Source organism: Salvelinus alpinus, chromosome 9, assembly GCF_045679555.1.
Source record: "Salvelinus alpinus chromosome 9, SLU_Salpinus.1, whole genome shotgun sequence".
In the NCBI taxonomy this organism is placed as follows: domain Eukaryota; kingdom Metazoa; phylum Chordata; class Actinopteri; order Salmoniformes; family Salmonidae; genus Salvelinus; species Salvelinus alpinus.
In genome coordinates this window covers 45,316,362-45,339,400 of record NC_092094.1, presented here as the reverse complement: position 1 = coordinate 45,339,400, position 23,039 = coordinate 45,316,362, and the positions used below count along the sequence as shown (strand labels likewise).

Below are 23,039 nucleotides of genomic sequence, written 5' to 3'. Positions count from 1 at the left end.
CAATAACTGGATCAATGACTGTATAGGGGTACTGGATAGATATTTTGAGTCCCCCAGCTAGAGGAAAATGGGAACAGAGTGAGGGAGGGGGGCACAGTCACGTGAGGCATGTGCTCTATGGGCCCGATTCAGACTAAGTAAATGTATGTCTTTCCTATTCACTCCTTTCCTATGCACTTCTCAGTAGTTGGTAATCAGACTTACCTCATGCAGGTGGGTAAAGGGCTTTGAAGGCGTGGTTCCCTTGTGTGCGCTGAATACGATAAGGGTTGAACAGTAGTTCTATAAATCTGAACACCAACTACTGAGAAGTGTGTAGGAAAGGTGAGTGTAGGAAAGGTGTACATTTCCTACATTTGTAACGGGCCTTTACAGCAAGTGTTACAGTCCCACTGTTGAAGTTGCGATATATTATAGTTAATGCTTGAAACCAATGTGGAAACCTATAAGGGTTTCCATATTTTGGGGTACAGGGCCAGAAAAAGCAAAAAGCTCTAAAAAGTTAAACATTTGTGGAAGTCATGTCTTTGTTGGAGTTTTGTAGTGCCAGCTGTCCTGTCCTTTTGTCTGTGCTTTCAGGACACATTTCCTTTTGACTATAATGTTAGTGTTGTTAGCAATGCAAAGGCATGTGGGGAATGTAGAGAATGTTTCGTTTACACACCAAGAGGCAGATCCTCCAGTCCGGTCCATCAGAAGGTGTAGCAGGGGAGGCAGCGGTAGACGGTTCTGTTCCAGGGTGCAGATGTGATGATAATCATAGGAGGGAGCAGGCTGATTTTCCACAGGGAATGGGCTCTAATGTATTGCCTTGGGGTCTGAACGGAATGAAGCTGACTTATCTGCAGCCCGACTCAAATGTGAACGTCCACACAAGATGGATGACTGGGGCTGGATAGGCTGAGCTGGAGAGGCTGTCCTCCATAACTCCTACAGTACCCTATAGCTACCCACACTGCCTCGTTCTGACTGATCTTTACTTCACTCACTTTAGTTTGCCATCACTGGGAAAGCTAAGGCAGAAAGTATTTGATTGCTTTCACAATGTCTTTTGGTTGGTTATTTCTCACTTCTGCCACGTTATATTAGTGCTGATTTTATTGCTGATTATGTTTCCTGGCATGGCACAGCCAACTGAATCAGTAAAGGAAAGATGAGCTTCACCAGTGTTCAATATTGTTGATACCCATGCGTAAGCTCTCTCTGAAGACGATGGATGACAACCATCTTGGCAATAAAAGGAGGCAGGCAGTCCTGGCCCTGCAGAATTCTCCACACACCATCGATCCTTCCAAAGCTCTATTACTAAAAGGTTCTGGCGAAAATGGTGCCCTAAATGTGAACATATATCTGCCAGCACCGTAACGTATGATAAATGGTGAACCCATAAATATTGCAGCGTGTCAATGTAGGAAGGTCAAGTGTAGTAGGACCCAATCTTCAGTCAGAACAGCAGCTTCACAAAGGAGAGCAAAACACAGTATCTCTGTGTGGGCTGACGCTTGCATTCTATTTCCTATAAAGTGCACTACTTTTGTCCATGGCCGATAGGGCTCTGGTCAAAAGTAGTGCACTATATAGGGTGCCATTTTAGACACAGGCTCTGTCTAGGCTGAGGCTGGCAGCTCTAAATCTGAACTCCTGCGAGAGGACTTCAGCCTGCACAGCTTCACAGACTGGGGCTTGCAGCCTGTTACTGCAGCCTATCAAAAACGCATTACCCATTCCAGTCCCCACCCCCCTCCATCACAAGACTTGGCTGCCATACTGATTCAGGGCTCAGCACAGCACAGGCAGATGCTACTGGGTGCAGTTGGCCAGCAGCTAGCTAGGGTTTAAGAGGGTAACTCACAATGCATGACCCATATCAGCAACCAGTCACAACTCTGTTTTTAGAGACACAATGGTAAAGCCCTGTGCTGAGCTGCATTGGCCACGTGGTTCATGTGTGTAGGCTCTCTGTAGTTTGTACTGTAGCCTAAATACTGCAACTGTGTCTGTCTGTGGCACGTCAGTCAGTCAGTCTGATGATGACTTAACTGAGTCAGATTGGGAGGTCAGTCAGTGGTGCCAAAGGAACTGCACATTTTCTATCAACGTGCCTTCGTTAAATTGGCCACCTGCCTCTTAGACCAGCGTTTCCCAAACTTGGCCCTGGGACCCCAAGGGGTGCACATTTGGTTTTTTGACCTAACACTACACAGCTGATTCAAATGATCAAAGCTTAATTAGTGCACTCCTTGGGGTCCCGAGGACCGAGTTTAAGAACCTCTACTCTAGATGGTTTGCTTACAATAAGTGTTGCAATGTTGCGCTCTCTCCCTCCAGTGACCGATGGTATGCTAAACATCAACAAAGGACGTTATGGTTAGCCATAAATGTAGCCTGCCTGCAGGCTGTATCAGGGCAGTTCCAGTTTTACCAGTGGGCAGTAGGGGCGCCACGTCACAGCTCTCTCGCCGATCATATAGCAAAAGCGTGACCTACATGCTTTCCAGATTGGAGAGACAGTAGCCACTTTGCCTGTGGGTGAAACCCAATATCTATACAAATGTATGACCTTTCTTTTGCTCCACATTTCTATCCGTGGTGTACAATAAACTTTTTTTGAAAATTAGTATCTCAAACCAATCGAAAAAAAGGCACTTGCATGCATTTCCCTGCAAAACCGTACATGATAGCCTAGATAATATGCAATTAATTTCCAAAAAGCTGTAGTTCAATGAAATGTGACATGCAAAAAAAATTGACACAAGCAGCTTTTTACACCTTGAGAAAATTAATTTTATTTGAGTTAAAAATCCCAATTGCTACCACCTCTGGAGCTGTAAGGCAAAACGGAAGGATTGTTGCGACAATACAATACTTCCACAGTTACAATGTAACAACGTAGCTGCTACAACTAACATATATTTAGTTTTACCTTTCAAAACGAATAAACAGGAAACTCCTCGGCTTGAAGTCGAATACCAGCACTAGCAAGGCAGTAGTTTGCGCAGTCATCTCCATAGCAGGCAATGTCATAACCCAACCAACAGCACAAACTACTACCTCAGCCAGTACATGGTCAAATGCCGATAGAACACACTGAAATAGCAGCACTCACAAGACAAAATTGCAAATTATAACGAACACATTTCGCATCCATAATTCCGATCTGATACATACGGTTCCATGCGCCTGGGACTGGGTTATGTTCATCCGACCTCCTGAGCAGACAGCCGTCTCATGAGCAGAGTTGAAATTTGAGGGAAACCCCGCCCAAGACATCCCCTAGTCTACTCCTCCCCTTTCCCCTGTGCACCAGATAACACTCTGTCCTCTCCCTCATTTGATTTAACAAACTCCAGTTTGTCGCAACAACGAAACACTTGACACTCGTTTTTGCGAACTGACATAGTCGCAACCAAATAGAACGTTCTTGCGCTTGCCCAATATAGATTGGATATAATGCCGCGTTGACGTGCCAGTCGGACATTTCCGACTTGCTAACTGGTTGTATACTGAACCAAAAATATCAACGCAACATGCAACAATAAAGATGTTACTGAGTTACAGTTCATAAAGAAATCAGTCAATTGAAACATTTATTAGGCTCTAAATAATGGATTTCACACGACTAGGCTGGAGTGCAGCCATGGTTGGGCCTTGCGGGGCATAGGCCCTGAGTGAGTTTTTTCACCACAAAGTTCTTTATTACAGAGATACTCCTCAGCACTCCCCCTAACATGGATGTAAACAAATTTGTGCACAACATTTGAGAGAAATATGCTTTTTGTTTGTCAGGAACATTTGTGATTTTTAAATTCAGCTCATGAAACCTTTTCTGAGTTTAGTTCCCGACTAGCATGTAGCATAATACATCCCATGACCCTCACCAGAATTATTCTAATTACAATTTTGCAGGAAATGTCAGTGAGGAGCTTACTCGTTTAGGATTGTGGGAAATGTATTTTCTATATTTTAGTCATAAAATATACCAGCAAGACTCCCACAATGTAAACATTGTTCAAGCGTAAACTAGGTTTGGGATTTCGGAGACTAAGCAAGCTATGAAATACAATCTCACATGATTAAGAAAATGACAGAGCCTACATTCAAATCATATACAGGGTCAAAAACAGGACATCACTGAGGCACACACAGAAATCAAATAATTGATTGTAGAACTGTCCCATTTATTTTATACAGACAAATACATCCCTTCTCACGCCGGCTAATAGATTACATGGAATGTTACAGTAAGATTTTTAATAAAATCCTGGCTGTTGAAAATGTCACAAAAGGTAATCTCATACACCACCCCCCACCCCTTCTCTTCTTAAAGATCCATATAGCCCAAGTACTTTGTTTTTTCTTAATTACATCATTAACACTGTCACCACACACTGTACATCGACTCTCCTTTCAGGAAATCCAAAGAAAACAAAGAAAACCCAAAGAAAACATTTGTTTTTTTACTGTAGCAGTTAATACACAAGTCCAGCCAGTCAGAATAAGAATGGGAGGTGGTATCAACGAAAGTGTTTTAGAAGCATACATTGATGATGTCATGTGTAGCAGGTCAGAGTCGTCATTGTGGACTGAGCTGTCGCGGGGGGGGGGGGGGGGGGGGGGGGAGCTCAGTTACCACGGGTTACTGTCTGTTAGACGGGCTCACATGGAGTAAAAGAGCCCGTCCTTCTATCCCTCTGTCCACTTGTATGAAGAAGTGTATGTTTCGGTCTCAGGAGGACACATTCATTAGGAATTTGTTAATTACAAAAAGGGGGTTGGTCTGGTCAGGATTCTCCGTTCTGAACTCTGGAGACGGGGGGCTGCATAAAGTCTTTGAAGGGCCCCAAGGCCTCCTTCAGCGCTGAGCTGACCTCAGAAGAGGAGCAGGTGATGCACTCCACCAGTGTAGGGTACAGGGCAATCACCTGGGCCCATGTGGTCCCATCCACTGTAGGGGGGCACACACCATGGGATGGGGAATATGTGCAATGGATAGGAGATGTGGGGATAGGAAAGGAGAGGGAAGAGGAGAGGGACAAAGGAAAGGGAGGAGGGCAAAGGAGAGGGAGTGGGACAAAGGAGAGGGAGGAGGACAGATGAGAGGGAGTGGGACAAAGGAAAGGGAGGAGGGCAGAGGAGAGGGAGGAGGGTAGAGGAAAGGGAGGAGGGAAGAGGAGAGGGAGGAGGGTAGAGGAAAGGGAGGAGGGAAGAGGAGAGGGAGGAGGAGAGAGAAAAGAGGAGAAGAGATGAGAGGAAGGCAGAGGAGTGGAGGGCAGATGAGGAAAGCAGAGACGAAGAGGCAGAAGAGTGGAAAGGAGAAGAAGGAAAGAGACCGATGTGAAAGAGAAAGCAATTAAATAAATCATTGGTTTCATTAGAAATTAAGAGGTAAATGTTTTTTTTGTCTGGATAAATTGCAATATAAACAACCTCAAGGGCACTTTTGCATGCCTCTAGTAAAATAATTATATCTGTGTCTGTTTTCTAAGTTCTTTATTTCTACTCACCATTTTCTGGCTGGGTCTTTTTAAGTGAGTCCATCAAAGTGCTGATAGCTTTTAAGACAAAGATGATTTCGGTCACCTGTTGCCTAGAAATAAAATATAAGGAATAGGAATAATTATACTTACATATTAATGTTGTGCATTTAAAAATAATAAAATAACTTGCATTCAGAACCAAACAAGGGGACATACAATGAGCACCCATCAATTAAAACCCTATTTGCAGCAGGAGGCCTGAATATATGTAATTTGTTACAGTCAGTGTGGCATTTGCTTAAGTAACAGAGAAAGACCACAGAGAAAAGGGACAGGCGGCAGTTTGAAAACAGAAATGTGTATCTGAAGGATGCACATTTGATTATGCTATTAACCTGAAAAGTTGACAATCAAGCTTCATCCTCTGTCCACTACGGAAGACTGTGAAAAGATGGTTACACTACGCTGCAATGGTAAACCAACACAGTATACATTTTTGGATGACAGTGCATCAACCAGTGAAATGGGCAATTCCACAGTAACAGAGTGACACAGACTCAGATTTTTCACTTTCAAAATGTATATCAAACAAAAACCAATGATTCCAAAGTTGCACAAAGCAACAGTAAAACATGTCGTCCCTCACGAATGATGCAGCCTTTGGGCCAATTGAGATATCACGTGTGACTAACATATTTCCAGTTATTGTGTGTGACCACAGATTATCCATTATATTGACCTGATACTCAAGTGGCCGCTCCAGTAATGAAAATAAATGTCTCAAAAAATGGAAGGCAGTTAGCCTGGGTACCAGTCTCTTTAGCTAATCCACTCCCTGTACTCCATGTCGTCTGCCAAATACTTTTTGGCAATGACAAGGAGCGGCAAGGAGTGGAATGTTAGCTAAGGAGACTGGTACTCAGACTAGAAGGAAGTCAGGAGGAGGCAAGATCAGGTGGGACCATTCTAGCCAATGAGAGAGAGGAGAGATACATGTGGGAAAACAGCAGTGGTGGAAAAAGTACTAAAGTCTTATACTTGAGTAAAAGTAAAAGATACCTTAAAAGAAAATGACTCAAGTAAAAGTGAAAGTCACTCAGTAAAATACTACTAAGTCTAAAAGTATTTGGTTTTAAATATACTTAAGTATCAAAAGTAAATGTAGTTGCTAAAATATACCTAAGTATCAAAAGTAAATGTAGTTGCTAAAATATACCTAAGTATCAAAAGTAAAAGTACAAATAATTAAAAATTCCTTATATTAAGCAAACCAGACGGTACAATTCTCTTCTTTTTTATTTTATTTACGGATAGCCAGGGTCACACTCCAACACTCAGACATAATTTAAAAACAAAGCATTTGTGTTTAGTGAGTCTGCCAGATCAGATGCAGTAGGGATGATCATGGATGTTCTCTTGATAAGTGTGCGAACTGGACTATTTTCTGTCCTGCTAAGCATTCAATATGTAACGAGTACTTTTGGGTGTCAGGGGATGGAGGTATGGAGTAAAAAGTACAATATTTTCTTTAGGAATGTAGTGAAGTAGAAGTAAAAATTGTCAAAAAGATAAATAGTGAAGTACAGACACCCCAAAATAACTACTTAAGTAATACTTGAAAGTATTTGTACTTAAGTACTTTACACCACTGAACAACTCCAATATAAAGTGTTTTTTTCTCAAAGTTGCCGGGTTGTCACATGTCCTATTTATCAGTACACTCGTAACAACCTAAGCACTATGAAACGTCTATTCAATGAAATAAGCCACACGTAGGACATAAGGCATTACAATTTTTGTTAACCAAATTCGACACTCATTGACCTCCATACAAAAACTCCTCGGTTAGTGAGCAAAAAAAATAAAAAAATCCCCCAAAAAACACCACCTGCTGGAGAAGACAGATTTTGTTCCCAGTTACTGTATCCCTCTCGCTTCCTTTCTAGTTTGACGCACACATTTCAGTTAATTACTATAGTTCCCGCCTTAGGCCAATCAGTGTAATTTTGTAAATGCCGGATCTGTATGGCAAGATGCATCATTCACCCAAGTTCCTTCAAAATTGGGCCAGTGCTGTCTGAGATATCGTGTGTGACTAACGAACGGACGGACGAGCGGAGATTTCATCGTGGGGGACAACAAACCACACAACTTTATGCATAAGAACTACTTTTGACAATTTCCACAGAAAATTGTACAAAAACACATTTACTTGAACAGGGCAGAAGCAAAGTTTGGTAACAGAATGACGCCTTGTGCTGTTTGTGCCGTCATTCCGTTACCAAACTTTGCATCTGCCCTGTTCTTCAAGTAAATGTGTTTTTGTACAATATTCTGTGGAAATTGTTAAAAGTAGTCATTGTGCATGTAGTTGTATAGTTTGTTTACCTTTGCAATCATTGGTTTTTGTTTGACATACATTTTAAAGTGACAAATCTGTGTCTCAGAGTCACTGTTACCGTGGAATTGCCTGAATCTACCCCGTATGAATACCAAGAGAATGAAAGAGAAAGAATGAGGGAGAACCCAGAGGAACATGGACGGAGAAACTGCTGCCAGTTCTCAGCTAAAGTTCCAGCGTAAACCCTCTCTCTTGTTGAAGTTGAATGCTAATTCTGTGTAATAGGTGCATAAACACTCTTCACAAAATCAAAATGGGCTGAGTTTTGGTGTGTTTACCCTCTACTACATCCCTGTCCTGCGGGGTCTTGTAGTACCTTCTATTACATCCCTGTCCTGGGGGGGGGTCATAGAGAGGTGACGGTGGTCTTCTAGGGCTATTGTTTTAGTGGTGTTCGTGGACTCACCTGGGCAGCGGGCAGCGTCCACTCAGCCTCTCATCGTCCACGTAGCGCCTCAACACGTCCTGGGACCTCTTGAGGAGCACGGAGAGGGCCATGCGAGAGATGTAGCCCTCCTGGGGCGTGGACACCTTGTTGCTGAAGGAGAACTGGAGCAGCGTCTCAAAACACACCTTGGAGAACTCCTCCCGCATCCGCACGTCTATCTCTGCCTCTGTGGATGGTAGGAAAGACATGCTGAGAGGGGATGTAGTAGAACAGATCAGTGCTACACAGTAGAGCTCATCTTCTTATTTTCTTTAGGTGATGCTAGATATTTGCTATTGTTATTAATTAAAGAAAAATCTAATCCTGTTGCCAGCAGAATAAAAAGGCATTTGAAAAAAAAAAAGGAAAAAAAAGGTAATCTTCGGTGGGAAAATCACGAGGTATTGGGAATAAGAGTGGGTGTTTCTGACCCAGTGTTGTTTTCTTACCTGTGAATGAGGAGGACTGTGAGTGAATGGATCCTTTATTGAGCATGGTCATAATCTGACCAACAAAGTCTTTGGGGATAAAGTTGGCAAACGGTAAAATCTCTGTGCTGATCAGCTGCACCACCTACAGAACACACAGAGAGGACACAAACAGACCTCCGTGACGGGCAGGTAATAAAGGCAGTCATCTAATTCGAAAGGTTGTTTGAAGTGAAGTCAGGTTTCACCTCAACGTCAATGGCTTCATTCTTCTGGAACTCCTGGATGGACACATTGTCTGGAGGTGTGCTGTCAAACAACAGAAACAGAAATGCAGTGAATCAGCTACTGCTTTACTGCTAATCAAGCCCCATTCCTCCATGCATTGTCTATACTGAATCAATGACCGTTTCCAAAACTGAGGATTATGCAGGTGCATCAAAATGTCAGTCTGTCAGACTTGCTTTAAAGGCGCAATATGGAGAAATCACGCCACCATTTCCTGGTTGCTAAAATTATGTAGCGTTTGCCTAATTTCAGTTTATGTGACAAAACAAGCAAGTGTAGAGTATCATTGTACAATCTAAACCGCTGTGAAATATATTTTCAACATCCCAAAATATCGTATCTTCAGCTGTTTGAAGCTGGTGTACAACACCAATACTAAAACGACTCGGAAGCGGAAACTTAAGAATGGGAAGCATTGAAAGCAAGTCTGGTTTGTTCTATGAGAATAACAGATCTATAAACTTTCATTTCTATGTGAATTTGATCAGGTTGCCCAGAAAGCTACATACTGGACCTTTAAAAAAAAATCTTTGAATAAGAAAATACCAATACACAACACAAGCTTTTTAAAAGGTAAAAGGCAGTGCCTCATATATGAACTGCCTGAGAAAAGGGGGTACCTACCTTTTGGTGAAGAGGAAATCTTCGAAGGCGTTGGCCAGCTCTGGCCACATGGTTTCAAACATCCCAGAGGAGGCATGCTGGCGGGCCACGGGCAGCCCGATGGACAACACCTTGAGCAGGGATGACACGGCCAGCTTCCACGTGCTCTCTGACGGACACGCATACTTCAGGCCCAGGGGCATCCGCAGGGTCTATGGAGGATGGAGAGAAACGACGGGGTTAGAGCACAAATGGGAGTCTTCAATGTAGGGACTAGCCTGGTTGCCAGGTCTGTTGGTGCATTAGCCAACACCTAGCCTCGATTTCTAGGCTATGTCCTCAGGATCCAAGGAGAGAGCAGGTAGGGGGGGGGGGATTAAGATCACTAAGGTTAATATTTAGATGCAGTGTGATTGAATATGCTACACATTATCTCAGAGTCTCTATGACAAGAGGGGGAGGGGCGATGGTAACAATGGGAGTCTCCAACATATGGACATGACTGGTGCCAGATCTGCTAGTGCAGTTGAACAATTACACTGACAGACTCAGAGGAACACTGCGGGGGGGGGACAATTCCTGATGGTGTTGTGTGTGACTCAGTAATGACACAGAGACCTAGAGTGTAACATCAATCACAGACGCAACTAAACAACTGGAGCTGTTGAGGCATTGATGTTTTCTTTCTTTCTTTCTTTTTTTTTTTTACATGGAAAAATAAGTAACGCTACAGAAACAGACCGTCTTTGTGACAAACGGCTCCCTTTTTCCATACACAATGGGCTTCCCCAAGGTTTTATGGCTGTGACCTTTCTCAGGAGAGAGAGAGGAGGATGGGGGTTGGTTTGAACATATCCATAGGGAAACTCTTAATGAGTTCTTGGCAGAGTACTCTTCCAGTTTTGGGAAATGCTTTAATAAGAAGATACTGGAAGAGAGTGGTCAGATGGTCCCACACACATGCATCAGGCCTCAATGAGAAAGAACTTGGTATGCCATTGACCCACAGGAAACAGAGGAACACTTGACAGCTTTGTGAAGGGATGTTTCCCCACGACACAGAGCAGCTCGTTTATGACAGAAACACTAGTGACTGGAGTATGATGATGGGACTCCAATAGGAGATATAGAATATATTCAGAATGGTGTAGACATTTCACATTAGGGAGTAGCTCCACAACCACGACTAGGAGTTCCAGTTTCCGAGCTACTCCTTTTACATGAACACTTATAAACAAAGTAATACGTCTTGATGGTAATGTTGGAGACAGTACCTTGATGATGTTCTGAAGGACTTTCTCGTTGATGACAGCTTTGTGACAGGCTGTTTTGTGGTACTGGTCCACCACCACCTCCAAGGACCTTTCGGCAAAGGGCACGTAGTTTAAGGCAACCCATTCCGCCTGTAGAGAAAGACAGAGAAGGAACGAGAGAGCGAGAAAGAGAGAGTGGGATTAACTAAAGCTGAAAACATCCCTCTACGTAAATACTAAGAGGACCAAAGCACCATAAAACTTGAAATAGAAAAACATCTACAAAAATGGACGACACCCAAACACAGTCAGTAAGATAAGTGATATAAGGATGAGATTGACAGGTAGGTAGTAGGGACAGATGGAGACATAACCACTTGTTAGTGGCAGACAGAACAAAGACGGGTAGGTAACATGGAGTGTGTGATGTAGATGAGGCTTTTCACCCACTGCATGGTAAGACCTCATCTACTGTAGTAGCGATGGGACCATTGAGCAGTAGTACACAGCTGAATACAGTTGAGTAAGAGTACTAAAGGGGGCTGAAGAAGGGAGGTGGTAACTCACCGGTGCAAACAGTTGGATCTAAAGGTTGATCCAGATGGATAGTACGACACAAAAACAGAACAATGAGAAGATGAGAATTAACTTGTTTGCTGGTGCCTGGCGTTCTTATACCAACTTGTCGCCACTGTGGCAATCATGTTTGTTAATGGTTTGATTGAACAACAGACGGACTAAGTGACAGTATAAATGACTGACAGGTTAACTGACAGACTCTGAGCTTTTCCTTCCGAGTGAGTGCGTAGCGTAGCGTTAATTAGCATAGCTGATTCAGCCACCACCATGAAAACAAAACTCATCAATATAAAAAAGGAACTGGTACACCAGTTGACAGTATTTCTTTGTAGTCAGTATTTCTTTGTAAGTGTGAGTTATAAAACCACTGAGTAAGATCCTAGCTTTTTATTAAAGAATAGGTCAGCAACAGGCGGCCTGCGAGTATTTTTTTTGTACCCCCAAAGTTTTTTGTAAAAAAATCTATAATAATAATAATTTTAAAAAGTATTTGCCCCCCTTCTAAGCGAATGTTATCAGATATTCAACCAAAACGTAATATTAGATAAAGGGAACCTGAGCAGACAAATATCACAACAATTACATACTTTATTTCATAAACAAAGTTATGCAAACCCAATGCCCCTGTGTGAAAAGGTATTTGCCCCCTTACACTCAATAACTGGTTGTGCCACTTTTAGATGCAATGACTCCAACCAAACGCTTCCTGTAGTTCTTGATCAGTCTCTCACGTTGCTGTGGTGGAATTGTGGCCCACTCTTCCATGCAGAACTGCTGTAACTCAGCGACATCTTTGGGTTTTCAGGCATGAACTGCTCGTTTCAAGTCCTACCACAACATCTCAATTGGGAATAGGTCTGGACTTTGACCAGACCATTCCAAAATGTCAAATGTGTTGCTTTTTAGCCATTTTCATGTAGACTTGATTGTGTGTTTTTGATCATTGTCTTGCCGAATGACACAGCTACGCTTCAGCTCAAGGGCTGGCCTGACATTCTCCTGTAGAATTCTCTGATACAGAGCAGAATTCATGGTTCCTTCTATTAAGGCAATTTGTCCAGGTCCTGTGGCAGCAAAGCTTTCCCAAATCATCACACTACCACCACCATGCTTGACAGTTGGTATGAGGTTGTTACTGTGGAATGCAGTGTTTGGTTTTTGCCAGGCATAAATGGGACCCATGTCATCCAAAAAGTTATAATTTTGAATCATCTGTCCATAGAACATTCTTCCAAGAGTCTTGATGATCATCCAGGCAAACTTGAGTATAACTTTTTGGACGAAAATTCCTGGCAAAAACCAAACACCTCATACCAGCGGGAAAGCATGGTTGTGGGAATGTGATGGTTTGGGGAGGCTTTGCTGCCTCAGGACCTGGACAACTTGCCTTAATAGAAGGAACCATGAATTCTGCTCTGCACCAGAACATTTCTAAAGGAGAATGTCAGGCCATTTTTTGCTATTTGTAAAGTCAGGTTCCCTTAATCTAATATTTGGTTTTGGTTGAAGATCTGATAACATTCACTATCAAAAATACCCCCCCCCAAAAAAATTGGCAATATCAGAAACAGGGCAAATACATTTTCCTTGCACTGTGTATTCAGGATTTTAGTTCTTGGTCAAAAAAAGACTGTAAAATCAACAGGAATTCAGCTTAAAATGTGTTAATCAAAAACAGGAAGTATGAATCTAGTTGCCTAACCCTGTTATAAAGATCCCCTTCTGTTTTGAACTTAGTATGAACAAAGAAGGCATCACCAACTAGCCTACAAAAAAACAGGGGTTGTACGAGATAAGTGAATCAATAAAACGTAGACTTCATGGGGTCTCATTTGTCCTTCATTTTGAGAAAATGAAAGAATCATGAACTTGGTCTGTGACCTGCCGAAAACCGGAAAAAAGTAACCTAGCGGCCAGCGTGCTGCCGGCCCGAAGGGCCAGCGTGCTGCCGGCCCCAAGGGCCAGCGTGCTGCCGGCCCCAAGGGCCAGCGTGCTGCCGGCCCCAAGGGCCAGCGTGCTGCCGGCCCCAAGGGCCAGAGTGCTGCCGGCCCCAAGGGCCAGAGTGCTGCCGGCCCCAAGGGCCAGAGTGCTGCCGGCCCAAAGGGCCAGAGTGCTGCCGGCCCAAAGGGCCAGAGTGCTGCCGGCCCAAAGGGCCAGAGTGCTGCCGGCCCAAAGGGCCAGAGTGCTGCCGGCCCAAAGGGCTAGAGTGCTGCCGGCCCAAAGGGCTAGCGTGGCGTGCTGCCGGCCCGAAGGGCTAGAGTGCTGCCGGCCCGAAGTGCTAGCGTGCTGCCGGCCCGAAGGGCTAGCGTGCTGCCGGACCGAAGGGCTAGCGTGCTGCCGGACCGAAGGGCTAGCGTGCTGCCGGACCGAAGGGCTAGCGTGGCGTGCTGCCGGACCGAAGGGCTAGCGTGGCGTGCTGCCGGACCGAAGGGCTAGCGTGGCGTGCTGCCGGACCGAAGGGCTAGCGTGGCGTGCTGCCGGACCGAAGGGCTAGCGTGGCGTGCTGCCGGACCGAAGGGCTAGCGTGGCATGCTGCCGGCCCGAAGGGCTAGAGCGCTGCGCTGCCGGACCGAAGGGCTAGCGTGGCATGCTGCCGGACCGAAGGGCTAGCGTGGCATGCTGCCGGCCCGAAGGGCTAGAGCGCTGCGCTGCCGGACCGAAGGGCTAGCGTGGCGTGCTGCCGGACCGAAGGGCTAGCGTGGCGTGCTGCCGGACCGAAGGGCTAGAGCGCTGCGCTGCCGGACCGAAGGGCTAGAGCGCTGCGCTGCCGGACCGAAGGGCTAGAGCGCTGTGCTGCCGGACCGAAGGGCTAGCGTGGCATGCTGCCGGCCCGAAGGGCTAGAGCGCTGCGCTGCCGGACCGAAGGGCTAGCGTGGCGTGCTGCCGGACCGAAGGGCTAGCGTGCTGCCGGCCCGAAGGGCTAGCGTGGCATGCTGCCGGCCCGAAGGGCTAGAGCGCTGCGCTGCCGGACCGAAGGGCTAGCGTGGCGTGCTGCCGGACCGAAGGGCTAGCGTGGCGTGCTGCCGGACCGAAGGGCTAGCGTGGCGTGCTGCCGGACCGAAGGGCTCGCGTGAATGAGAGAGAAAGAAGAGGGATGATTTAGGGCTGCAGATGCGGTTTGAAAGACCCAGCTATGTGTCATGTGATTAGGACAATAGGGAAGGGAAGGGCACATGAGGACCAGAAAAAAAGCAACGGGAGGTGCTTCATGAACGTCAGAGAGGTGGAATGACCATGCTCAGAAAATCTGGAGAGAAACAGATGACTGGCATCGAAAAATATTAAACAACATTCCATTAAATGAAAATATCCGAGATATCTAGACAACGAGGGAGAAAGAGAGAACGCTTGAAAGAGAGCAGAAGACAAACATGCATACAAAGCGATCGAGAAAGACAACAGTAGAGAGAGAGAGAGAGAGAGATTGTGATTTGTTACCTGGTTGTATTTAGCGTTGGCCACATGTTTGGTTTCCAGCTTGCCGTACTGGGGGGGCTTGCAGGAGAACTCGACGAAGAGGAGCAGCTGTTCGAATATGGCCGGGTACATGACTTGCAGGCTCTCTGGGCCCACACAGATGGCCTGCAGAGGGAGAGACAGGAACCTTACTCACTACTGACCTCACTAGATCCAGGGCACCTCAGTCACTACTGACTCCCATCAGGGGATCATGTTAAACATGATCCCCACATTCGGATATCAGCCTCAATAGCACATATCAAGTGTAGGATAAAAATAAAAATTACCATGCTAGTTTCTATAACACAGAGGACAAAGACGAAACATCTACTCAAAAGGGAGCCTTCGAACTTTGAACAGTATGTGGATCAAACTACTAGCTAAATCAGCACCTGGAAAATGCCTTTGGCTGTTCATATTGTTCATTTGTACTTACAATGACGGCCTACCAGGGAACAGTGGGTTAACTGCCTTGTTCAACAACAGATTTTTACCTTGTCAGCTCGGGGATTCGATCCAGCAACCTTTCAGTTACTGGCCCAACACTAACCACTAGGCTACCTGCCACCCATATAACAACCCTTTATAAAAAAAAAAAAGTTATAACGTATCTGGTGTGGTAGCCCACCCACCTTCTGCAGCACGTCGAGTGCTGTGAGCACGGCCTCCTGCAGGCTGGTGAGGACAGCCTCGGTGTAGGAGGGCAGGATGAAGGGCGAGGCGTCACTGCTGATGGGTATGGACACGGCCCCGTGGAGGATCACCCCCAGCTTCCTCAGGTCCTCCATGCTGAAGCCAGTCTCGATGTGCTGGTAGAGGGCAGGGACGATCTGGACTAACGCTGTCAGGAAGGGCTGGCTGGGGACGAAGGAGGGTCTGTCTGTCCCCGTCCCGCCACTAGGGGGCCTCGTGCTGTCCGTGCCCGTCCGGTACCAGGTGTTCCACGCCGACCACCACAGAGCTGCGTCCTCCAGCGCTGACTCCTCCCCCTGGGGAGGGGCCTGGAGTTCGGCTCCATTGTAGCACGTCAGCCTCTCGAGCATCGAGTCGGAGCGCAGCAGGTGTCTGCCGGGTCCCGAGGCGCTGAGGGGGTCGATGAGGACAGGGGGGACGCACATCACGGCCAGGGCGAGGGCCTCGGTGGACATGGCGGAGTCCTTCACGGGCGTGCCGATCTGGAGGATCTCTTGGAAGGACTTGAGTGCGGCCAGGGAGACCTCGTTGTTCTTACTGAGGGCAGCAGATTGGATGTGGTCCAGCAGCACCTCCCACGCCTTGAAGAAGTCACCTGTGGAGTGGAGTGGACACACAATCAGATAAGAAGAGGTCATTGTTGGGCTCAATTTATTAAAAAGGTACCGTATTGACTGTATAGTATTAAAGGTATTGTATTGAAGATGCGTGGAGACGGGATAAATGTATTGACAGGAGTAGGAGTACCGTCCGTAGAGCACAAGATCTTTACCTTTGTCAACTGACTAGACTGACTGATGACTTTATGAGATCATATCTATATCTCAAAATCCTATTTTCCCTAACCCCTAATCCTAACCCTAACTCAAAAACCTAACCCTAATCCTAACCCTAGCAACTAACCCTAGCTCCTAAACATAACACTAATTCTAACCTTAACCCCCCTAGAAATATCATTTGACCTTGTGGGGACTAACAAAATGTCCCCACAAGAACAGTTAAACGCGATACCTAGCTGCTGCAGCAGGTATCTCCTGGTGTTGAAGATACGAGCCACCCCTGCCAGCGTCAGCACCCAGGTCTCCGCCCACTGTTTCTCAGCCGTGTCCCGTGAGTGGTGGATGAGGATGTTCCCGCCGCCTGACTCAATCTTCTCCTTGTCGGCCGTGGTGGAAGACTTCCTCACACAGTCCAGCAGGTGGAACAGCACCTGGTTTTACACAGACATAAAAAATGGAGTTGATGTGGACCGCCAGAGGGCAGATGGCCATTAAGGTGGGTATAAAGTACTAACTGCAGCACTTGATCACGTACGATCATTAAACTGATAGATCCCAAAAGTACAATTCCATGACAGACGAGGGCCAGTGACTGAACATTTGACTACCTTTTAGTACGCCACAGGAGTCTACAGCCATGCACCATTCAAGACTGACTTTGTCTATGATCATTGTGACTGGCTGAACTGAGTACCTTCCAGACGACGATGTGCCAGGTGGACTGCTGCAGCAGGGTGCCGTGGGCAGCGATGGTGGAGAACATGGTCTGACCAGCGCTCTTCCTGACGGCGGGCCGGGGGTCCACACACAGCTGGCCCAGCTTGGCGTACAGACACAGCCAAAGGCAGTCGAAGGGAGGGGCCGGGTGGAAGGGCCTGTTCAGGGGCTCGCCCTTCTCCTGAGCCTGCTTCTGCAGCGCAGTCTCCTCCCTCTCTAGATCCTGGGTGATGGCCTCGCCCCTCTGGAAGAAGTAGTCGGAGATGTTCCACTGTTGGGGAAAACGGGGAGAGAGAGAGGTTGATTAAATCACTAGTCACTTTCAAAGATCATGTTGAAATACTAGAAAAAGGAAATTATTTGAGGAGACGCAGCAGCAATTATAAGCTTTGTATAACCGCAGCAGTAATATGAACTAGAATGAAGTAAAAAGTCAATACAATAAGAGAATAGAAAACAATATATGCAATATGCTGCGGTTGTACCAGGAGTCCTATGGAGGTGAGGCTGATGTTAAGTTAGGGCTAGTGTTAGTCATGATGTGTTCAGTCTCACCAGGAGTCCCATGGAGGTGAGGCTGATGTTGAGTTAGGGCTAGTGTTAGTCATGATGTGTTCAGTCTCACCAGGAGTCCTATGGAGGTGAGGCTGATGTTAAGTTAGGGCTAGTGTTAGTCATGATGTGTTCAGTCTCACCAGGAGTCCCATGGAGGTGAGGCTGATGTTAAGTTAGGGCTAGTGTTAGTCATGATGTGTTCAGTCTCACCAGGAGTCCTATGGAGGTGAGGCTGATGTTAAGTTAGGGCTAGTGTTAGTCATGGTGTGTTCAGTCTCACCAGGAGTCCTATGGAGGTGAGGCTGATGTTGAGTTAGGGCTAGTGTTAGTCATGGTGTGTTCAGTCTCACCAGGAGTCCTATGGAGGTGAGGCTGATGTTGAGTTAGGGCTAGTGTTAGTCATGGTGTGTTCAGTCTCACCAGGAGTCCCATGTTAACTCGAAATGACACAACGACAAGGTTGCAGTTTAACAAAGTTTACTATACTATATGAACACACTACAAATAGCCATTACACTCAAGGCCAGGTCCATCAACGAACTATTTTCATGCGCAGGCGCACTCTTCCCTCAGTGATAGCCCCGTAATAACAGAAGTATAGGGATACTTAAAACATGAACTTAACAATCTCCCCCTTTTCTTTAAAGACAAATAAAACATCAACAACATAATTAAAGGTCCAAGTATTATTCAAGATCCCCATTACAAATGGGTTGTGTGACAGATTTTATTTGTATTACTCAAGCTGCCACTTTCCATTACTGAGAGCCTGTAGGAGCACAAGACTGGATGCTCCTTTTTTAGTCAGACAGTCAGCAAGCTGTTCCTTTGTGGTCGACCACAGAATCCGCTGGATTCTCTGTGCTTGAAGAAGTTCCTTGATGCTGCTAATCTCAAGACGAAGTCTTTTCTCTGTGACAGACTTGGTTGACTTCACAGCATCAACTAATGAGTAGTTGTCAGTGACACAAACTACAGGTAGAATGTGCCGTTCTGTCTCACCAGTGGTAAGCTCTGAGAACAGAGTTGCAAGAAAGATCGCATTGTCAATTCCATCCGCAAGAGCAAGGGTTTCTCCAGCAAGTCCGCTTCGGACAACCCTTCTGATCCTTTTTGACTGCCAACAGATAGGTGAGAATCTTCCTCCTTCACCCATTAACACGATTAGATGTCCACCTTGTGTGCCTCCATCTGTAAGGTTCCCTAGCGAAGCATCACTGAAGACGACTAGTTTCAAAGAGTCATCTTTTCCAACATGCTGAAACTTTAGTCACTTGTGATTTCAGTTTACCAACAACTTTGTTTGCCTCATGAATGGTTTGTACAGTGGCGTGTTTTGTGTTAGATGCCAAGTTGCAAACATCAAACATCACATCAGGACTACTCTGTCTAGCAACCCATAGAATTTGACCTATCTTCGACCTCAATTGATCAGCTTCAATTCCACATAGAGGGGAATTCCTTTGTACGGCTCTTGAAGAATCCATGTGGATGGGTTGAAGATTCTTGATATAGCTCTCCTGTTGCATCAGTATTGTTCCATCAACTGTAATAAACTCTATGCCAACATAACAAAAATGATCATGCTCTTCACGGCCGACCTGGAAAACAGCTTTGAGGTTTGGAATCACAGTTGTAGCAAAGGTCTGTGAGCCACCCCAGATAAAGTCATCAACATGACAGGCAAGTACTCCAGAACTTTTGGGAGTTCTTTAGCAGCCAGCTCCTCAAAACCTCTAGCCACTAGACGTGCTTTAGGCACTATTCCAGTTAAGGATTCTTTAAGGGTACACACCCACCTTGTTGAGACACATTTTTGACCAATGTCTTTGACTTCCTCAAACACTCAATTTTTTCTCCAATTACTGAGCTCATCTAGCTTAGCTGAGTCAAATGACACGTCCTTTGTTTCAAGTACATCATCATTTTGAATGTCATTCTGTTTTTCTCGATTTTCCATTGGTTCAATTCTGAGATTATCTACAAGTGACAGGTCAGCTGACCCTGTTGTACCAGAAAGTGTAGCTGGTTCAGAGTACTGCAAGTTGTACCAGTTCTGGTGTTTTCCTTTGGCTTTTCCTGCTCGTCCAATGACGGTTGCTGTGTGTGGAATACCACTTTCTCTGTCCATGTATTTAACAGTTTGTCCAGTTTTCAGATTGGAACAACCATGTTCTCTTAACACATGTGCCTGTTGTTACATTTACATTTAAGTCATTTAGCAGACGCTCTTATCCAGAGCGACTTACAAATTGGTGCATTCACCTTATGATATCCAGTGGAACAACCACTTTACAATAGTGCATCTAACTCTTTTAAGGGGGGGGGGGGGGTTAGAAGGATTACTTTATCCTAATCTAGGTGTTCCTTAAAGAGGTGGGGTTTCAGGTGTCTCCGGAAGGTGGTGATTGACTCCGCTGACCTGGCGTCGTGAGGGAGTTTGTTCCACCATTGGGGTGCCAGAGCAGCGAACAGTTTTGACTGGGCTGAGCGGGAACTGTACTTCCTCAGAGGTAGGGAGGCGAGCAGGCCGCCTTCCTTAAAAGCTTTCCAGACACACAACATGAATTGGGGACCACGGTCGAAAATGATGTCCTCCGAAAGGCCATAGTGCCGGAAGACCTTCTAGAAAAGTGCCTCAGCAACCTGGAGAGTGGTAGGTAGACCAGAGAGAGTGATAAAATGGCAGGATTTAGAGAATCTGTCAACAACAACCAGAATAGTGGTAAAACCCATCAGAAAAGGGGAGATCTGTTACAAAGTATATGGACAGATGTGGCCAAGGCCAATGAGGCACTGGAAGGGGAAGAACTTTCTCTGCTGGAGCGGGCAGGGGAGATTTGGATTGAGTACATACCAAACATGAGTTGACATAGTGGGTGACCATCAGGTGGACCATCAGTATTTATCGGAGAGGGATTGGATGGTGCGGGTGATACCTGGGTGTCCAGCAGCGATGGATGTGTGTGCCCAGGTCAACAGCTGATCTCTCACCCCCGTGAGTACTTATGTGCGCTCTGGGTTCCCTCTCCAGAGCCTGGCGGATGTCCACATCTACGCTAACAAAACACAGCGCCAACAAAACGGGAGGACCGATTGATGGGCTGGAGGACACTCACAGGATCCTCCACCGACGTGGAACCACAGGGTGCAGGAAAGCAAGTCCTCCGGCATCCTGGTCCTCAGGTGGTGATTCTCATCTTTGACCAGGAGATGGCGGGGTCATGAAATTAGAGCCACGGGAGGCCGAGGATAACTTTGTATACGGGTGTGGTGAGGGTGAGGGTAAGTGGTGCTAAACGTGTGTAGTTGTGCTGGATCCCAATGGTCGCAAATCCAGGGCTTGGATATGCCGTCCCGTCAGCAGGGAAATTATTGTATGATTGTGGCAACAATTGTTGAATGTTTTCCTCATTTGAACCCTCAACTGTATTACCTGCGGCATGGTTGAAGGTCTCTGCTCCATTTCCTGTGTCAGTTTCAGTGTCCATATCATTGGATGCGACATCTGGTAGATTTGTGTCTGTTACTGTGTCCTTTTTGTCATTTTCATTAGGAGACTGATTCTCAGCAACAGCCCCTCTATCTTGTTGATCATTTACTTTCCGCAATCTTGAGTGATGCACCCTGACAAAGATGCCTCCGTGTCTCACAAATATCACCACACCATCTTGGCCAATGACTACTCCCGGTCCTTTCCACTCTTGACAGTCAACTCGTTTGTAGTACACTCTGTTTCCAGTCTCGTACTTCTCATCGGTGGGTCGAAGCTGTTTCCGCAGAGCCCTGCGAATTCTTTCTGAGCACTCTGCTTCAGTGAACGCTTTTCTCGCTGCATGTAGTGCTGAAAGGTGCTGTCCCACCCATGCACTCCCACTGGTCCCTTCTAGTGCTGGTGGCTTGTCAACCAGTACTGAGGGAAGATTAAGGTTCTGCCCGAACACTAGTTGATATGGGCTGTAACCATGAACATTGTGCATTGAGTTTTTTGCCATCAAAGCCCAATCTAGGGCTGTGTTCCAGTCACATCCATTGTCTTGCTTCACTTTCAGCATGATCTCTGTGAGTGTTTGATTGTGTCTCTCCAGAAGTCCATTGCTCCATGGACTGTATGCAGCAGTTGTCTTTACTTCCATGTTGAAGTTCTCTGCCATTTCTCTTATTTCATTATTATTGAATTCTCCTCCATTGTCACTGTACAATTTCTGTGGCGGGCCATGCACACATATCCAGGAATGAATGAAGTGCTTGACGATTTCACTGGGTTTCTTTGTATTCACAATGCTTCCAGCACTAAAGCGTGTGAAGTGGTCGATTATGTGAAGGTACCACACACTTGGTCCTAACTCATGTGGATCTACAGCCACTGTTTCATTGTACATGGAAGCCAGTGGCAAACCAACAGCTGGTCTGGGCTTAGGTTTGCTGTATTTTTGACATGTCTCACAACTGTTAACTATCTGCTGTAGAATGGAAATACTCTCATCATCATTATTCCCTGCACTCCGGAGTAACTTCTGAAGTCTGTCAACTGTAGCATGTCCAAACTGTTTGTGAAGCTTTAACAATACTTTGTGTTTTTCTTTTGTGTTCATGTTCTCTGTGACTGTCAGAATCTCCATGTGCTTCGTGTCAGTCAGAATCTCATTTTTGCATGGACTCTGTGTGATGTCTTTGTCCAAAATGTTTACACAATAGTGGCCTGAGGTAGTAAGTTCAAGAGTCACTGGTTGTTTAAACATCACTGCCTTGTCATTTTTTTATGTCTAGTACAGCCTCTGCCTTCTTGAGTGAAGCTTTGCTTAATAGTAAGGGGATATCTGTAGGGACCACCTCTGTTTCAATGTGACACTTAGTCTGACCAATTTTTGCTGGTATCTTAACTCTCTTGGTAGAATGGACAATTCTCCCATCTCCAAATTTGAAAGCTCTGTTGCTTGGTGTGTCAATCATATTTTGTACTTCCTTCATATTTAGTTCACTGACATAGCTATCAAGCCATTTTTCACCACACACTGTCCGTGTGCATGCAGTATCAATCACAGCAGATGCTAAGGATTCAACTATAAAAACCTCAGTATCAGATTCATTTGAAAACAGTGTAATGTTACACTGCTCTACCTCTGTGTTTACATTTTCCTCTGTTATTTTAACTTGTTCATTTTTATGAGGACAGTCTTTAACCCAATGGTAAGTGCTTTGACAAATAGCACATTTCGATCTCCTTCCATATTTGTCCAGTGGATTTGTGCCGGGAAATTGCGCCCTCTTCTGGTTATCTTGAGAACGTGACTTTTTGGCGCCTTTTCTGTGCTGCTCGGTGTAATATGCTGCGTCACTCACTTGCATTCCATCTGTGATTGGCGCGACAGACGTCTTT

The 23,039-nt window shown here is 45.7% G+C and overlaps 1 protein-coding gene across 2 annotated transcripts in view; it reads right to left on the bottom strand.

Annotated features, from left to right (window-relative positions):
• Positions 1-4,149: 4,149 nt before the first annotated feature.
• LOC139530185 (protein MON2 homolog) overlaps positions 4,150-23,039 on the bottom strand; it is a 57,902-nt gene continuing 39,012 nt past the window's right edge. The window contains exons 23-34 of one of the 2 annotated variants that reach the window (XM_071326357.1): positions 17,082-17,375; positions 16,620-16,818; positions 15,548-16,203; positions 14,895-15,038; positions 11,445-11,462; positions 10,899-11,027; positions 9,646-9,836; positions 8,982-9,042; positions 8,755-8,878; positions 8,285-8,492; positions 5,505-5,587; positions 4,150-4,945 (exon numbers count right to left, since the gene is read on the bottom strand). In XM_071326357.1, coding sequence (XP_071182458.1) covers positions 4,782-4,945; positions 5,505-5,587; positions 8,285-8,492; positions 8,755-8,878; positions 8,982-9,042; positions 9,646-9,836; positions 10,899-11,027; positions 11,445-11,462; positions 14,895-15,038; positions 15,548-16,203; positions 16,620-16,818; positions 17,082-17,375 — 2,271 coding nt within the window. In that variant the 3' untranslated portion in view covers positions 4,150-4,781. The remainder of the gene's footprint in view (positions 4,946-5,504; positions 5,588-8,284; positions 8,493-8,754; positions 8,879-8,981; positions 9,043-9,645; positions 9,837-10,898; positions 11,028-11,444; positions 11,463-14,894; positions 15,039-15,547; positions 16,204-16,619; positions 16,819-17,081; positions 17,376-23,039) is intronic. The other variant, XM_071326358.1, reaches the window with a different exon arrangement.